We start from the raw sequence: 3368 nt of genomic DNA, 5'->3' as shown, positions 1-3368 counted from the left end.
AGCAGGAGAGTGTGGCTGTAGGAGTAGGTGGTGGCTAGGCTATTTTTGGGGTGGATGTAGTGCTCGGGTAAGAGGTAGCTAGGAATGGCACTATGTAAGCAAACATTCTCTTTGTCCCTCCTAAGTCGAGTAGACATACAAATCAAATCAAATTGAATGCCTCTATTCTCATGCAATCCAAACTTTAAGGACATCTAGGTAATTTCACCAAAGCAAATATCTAAAAATAACGGGAAATTCTATTTTCATATATTTACTTATCTCAGCGTATATTATTTCTCAATGCGCATATTTATTACTTTGATTATTAATTATTTTTTTCAATCCACACACTAAATGTTTCAATTATAGCCTTTGCTCGTATCATTGCACACACACACACACGCACTATCTCAACTCTCCTTCCACACACTTGTTGAAAATTATAGACCTACGGCTACAGTTCCATTCCAAACAAAAAAGACCACGGTCAAGTTGCACAGTCAAAGTGAAGATCACAGTCCTCCATTGAAAACCACAGTCCTTCATTGAAGACCTTTATTCCATTGGAAACCCCATTAAAAACGTTTCATTGACAACACCATTAAAGACCCTCCATTGTATTATTGAAGGTGAGGCATCTCTTGTTTTCCATTTCGTGATTATATTCACTATTTTATTTTAAAACTTGACTAAACAATCAAACTTGACTATGATCTAATAAAAGTTGTGTTGGAAAATGGCTTTGGAGGTTTTGAAAAAATCCTTATTTTTTGCTAACTTTGAGCATTAATTAAGGTAGGACTCAATTGTTGTTTTGAACGTTACTGATTGGGTTCAAGTTTAATGTCTCGTAGTGAATAAATTCGAGTATTTGGTTGCTCAAAACCATTCCGGATGAATGAGAATTCAATGCACGTTTTCGGGTTGGGTTAGTGGAAATGAATTTAGGTGAGTTTCTTATATATTTATGATTGTTCCACATTGGAAAGGCTTAAGGTTTTGAATGAGTTTATATACCTTAGCTTGGGATACTTGGGATGGGCCCCAAAGGGTACCCAAGTTTGTGGAAGGGTGATGCTATGGGTAAAGTGGGCTTGACCCAAAACAAAAACCAATTGCGTGCGCCACTGCCGGCTGTCCAGTCGGGCGGGCTGGCATTGGGCGCGAGTGTGTGGTGTAAGGTTAGGTTGGGCTTGTCTGGCCAAATATTTATTTTTTTGGGCCAAAAACCTTTGTAAATTATTTTTTTATTTTTATTTTTTGTTTCAAAAATTCAAAATAAATTGGTCTGGATTTTTCCTTCACTCAAACAGATCCCTAATGAGTTTAAACCCACCCGAACAGGTTCAAAGGGTTCAAAACATGTTCATACCTGTTGGATTTCAAACCAAACATATTTTTTATCTGTTGAATCTGTCTGAACAGTTGCTTATCTGTTGACACATGTTCGGAACAACCATCATTTCTCCTATAAATAGTCTACTTTCAGCAATTCATTTGGCATCAAAAATTTTCCAAACTTCTTCCGTTTCTTCTTCTATTCGTCCTCCTATGCTCCTATATCTGTTCTGCATTTAATTTTTAAAAAGAAAGAGAAAGAGTCACAACAGAGTTTTGGTTCACCAGACTTGATTTTGTAGTGCTGCAAATTTAAGTGTTAGTCGTTGCATCCTGGGAAGTAGATGCCGGTTAAAACTCGAAGCACTGGAGCAAGAACGAAATCTACTTTAAAAAATTGTGTCCAACACAAGTCTCGACTTTAATTTCTGTAAGTATTTAATTTGGAATTTAATTCACATAATTATTTTCTGAATTATTTTATTTTGTTGTTTATTTATTTACACATTTAATTTACACACACACGCTGCCGGGTGTAACAATCTTAAAGTAGACTTCTATTTTATTTATTTTTGTGTTAGACAGATGAATATTTTGTTTCGGAAAATTAAATAGTAGCCATATACTGTTTAATTTCTTAAATAGTAGTAATATACTGTTTAATAATTTCTTTGATAATAGCAATATACTATTTATCATTGGAATTTTGTTACAAAATATTTATTCTGTATATTTTGTGTGTAAATTCTTTCTTGTATAATTTTGTGATTAGTGTATTATTATTTTGTCAGAATTATGACAACTAAAATAAACAGTACTGAGACTGTTATTACTCAAAGCCTCCACTTGTTATGCCGGTGGTGACTCCGATAGTACCAGTAAATTATGGGGAGAAGCCAGAAAAATTCAATGAAAATGATTTTAAAAGATGACAACAAAAAATGATGTTTTATCTTACCACATTAAATTTGGCTCGCTTCACCCATGAAAAAGCGCAGACACTAAATGAGGGAGAAATTGATTGGCAAGTGGTTGTTGCAGTCAATGCATGGAAACATGGTGATATTCTATGTCGGAATTATATCCTCAATGGATTGGACAATACACTGTATAATGTGTATAGTGTCAAAAGCACTGCTAAAGAACTGTGTGAATCTTTAGATCATAAGTATAAGACAGAGGACTCCGGTACAAAGAAATTGGTTGTCAGTCGTTTTTTGGATTTAAAAATGATGGATTCCAAGATGGTTATTAGCCAGGTTCAAGATATCCAACTAATTCTCCATGACATACATGCGGAAGGAATGGTTCTTAGTGAATCTTTCCAAGTAGCGGTAATCATTGAAAAATTGCCACAATCCTGGAAAGAATTCAAGAATTATCTGAAGCATAAGTGCAATGAAATGAAATTGGAGAAACTGATAGTGCGATTCAGGATTAAGGAGGATAACCGTGGTTCCGACAAGAAGTCAGGAAACCATGTCATGCAGGCTAAAGCAAATGTTGTGGAACATGGACAAGGGTCAAAGTTCAATAACAAGAAGAGAAAGCATGATGGCAAACAAGGATCCACTAGTAAGATCAAAGGGATCAACAATGGGTTCAACAAGAGGATCAAAGGCAAGTGTTTTGTGTGCGGCAAAGATGGGAATCGCACTAAGGATTGTCATGTTCGCAAGGACGGAGGGAGTTCAAGCAAAAAGCCAACACAAGCCAACATAGCCGAGGATTTTTATTTTTCCGATTGAGTGGCAGACATCAATCTTGCTGCAATAGTCTCTGAAGCAAATTTGGTGGGCAATCCCAAGGAGTGGTGGGTAGATACTGGAGCAACCCGCCATATCTGTGCAAATAAGAAGATGTTTACAACCTACAAAGTGGTGGAAAGTGGGAAACATCTTTTTATGGGAAACTCCTCCACTTCAATTGTGGAAGGACAAGGAAAGATCGTGCTGAAAATGACCTTGGGAAAAGAACTCACTCTTAACAATGCACTCCATGTGCCAGAAATTCATAAAAAATTTGATTTCTGGGTCATTGTTGATTAA

General features: G+C 36.1%; 1 protein-coding gene across 1 annotated transcript; it reads left to right on the top strand.

The window, feature by feature from the left end:
- The first annotated feature begins 2261 nt into the window (after positions 1-2261).
- On the top strand, positions 2262-3368 carry LOC145803727 (uncharacterized). The gene is made up of 3 exons (XM_082897063.1): positions 2262-2654; positions 2736-2940; positions 3076-3368. Exons 1-3 carry the CDS (start codon positions 2262-2264, stop codon positions 3366-3368), a joined length of 891 nt encoding a protein of 296 aa, XP_082753189.1.

This window comes from Camellia sinensis, chromosome 12, assembly GCF_055761805.1.
Source record: "Camellia sinensis isolate YWXY chromosome 12, ASM5576180v1, whole genome shotgun sequence".
Classification (NCBI taxonomy): Eukaryota; Viridiplantae; Streptophyta; class Magnoliopsida; order Ericales; family Theaceae; genus Camellia; species Camellia sinensis.
Note: the sequence above shows the minus strand (reverse complement) of the source record. Positions and strands in the feature narration are given on the sequence as shown.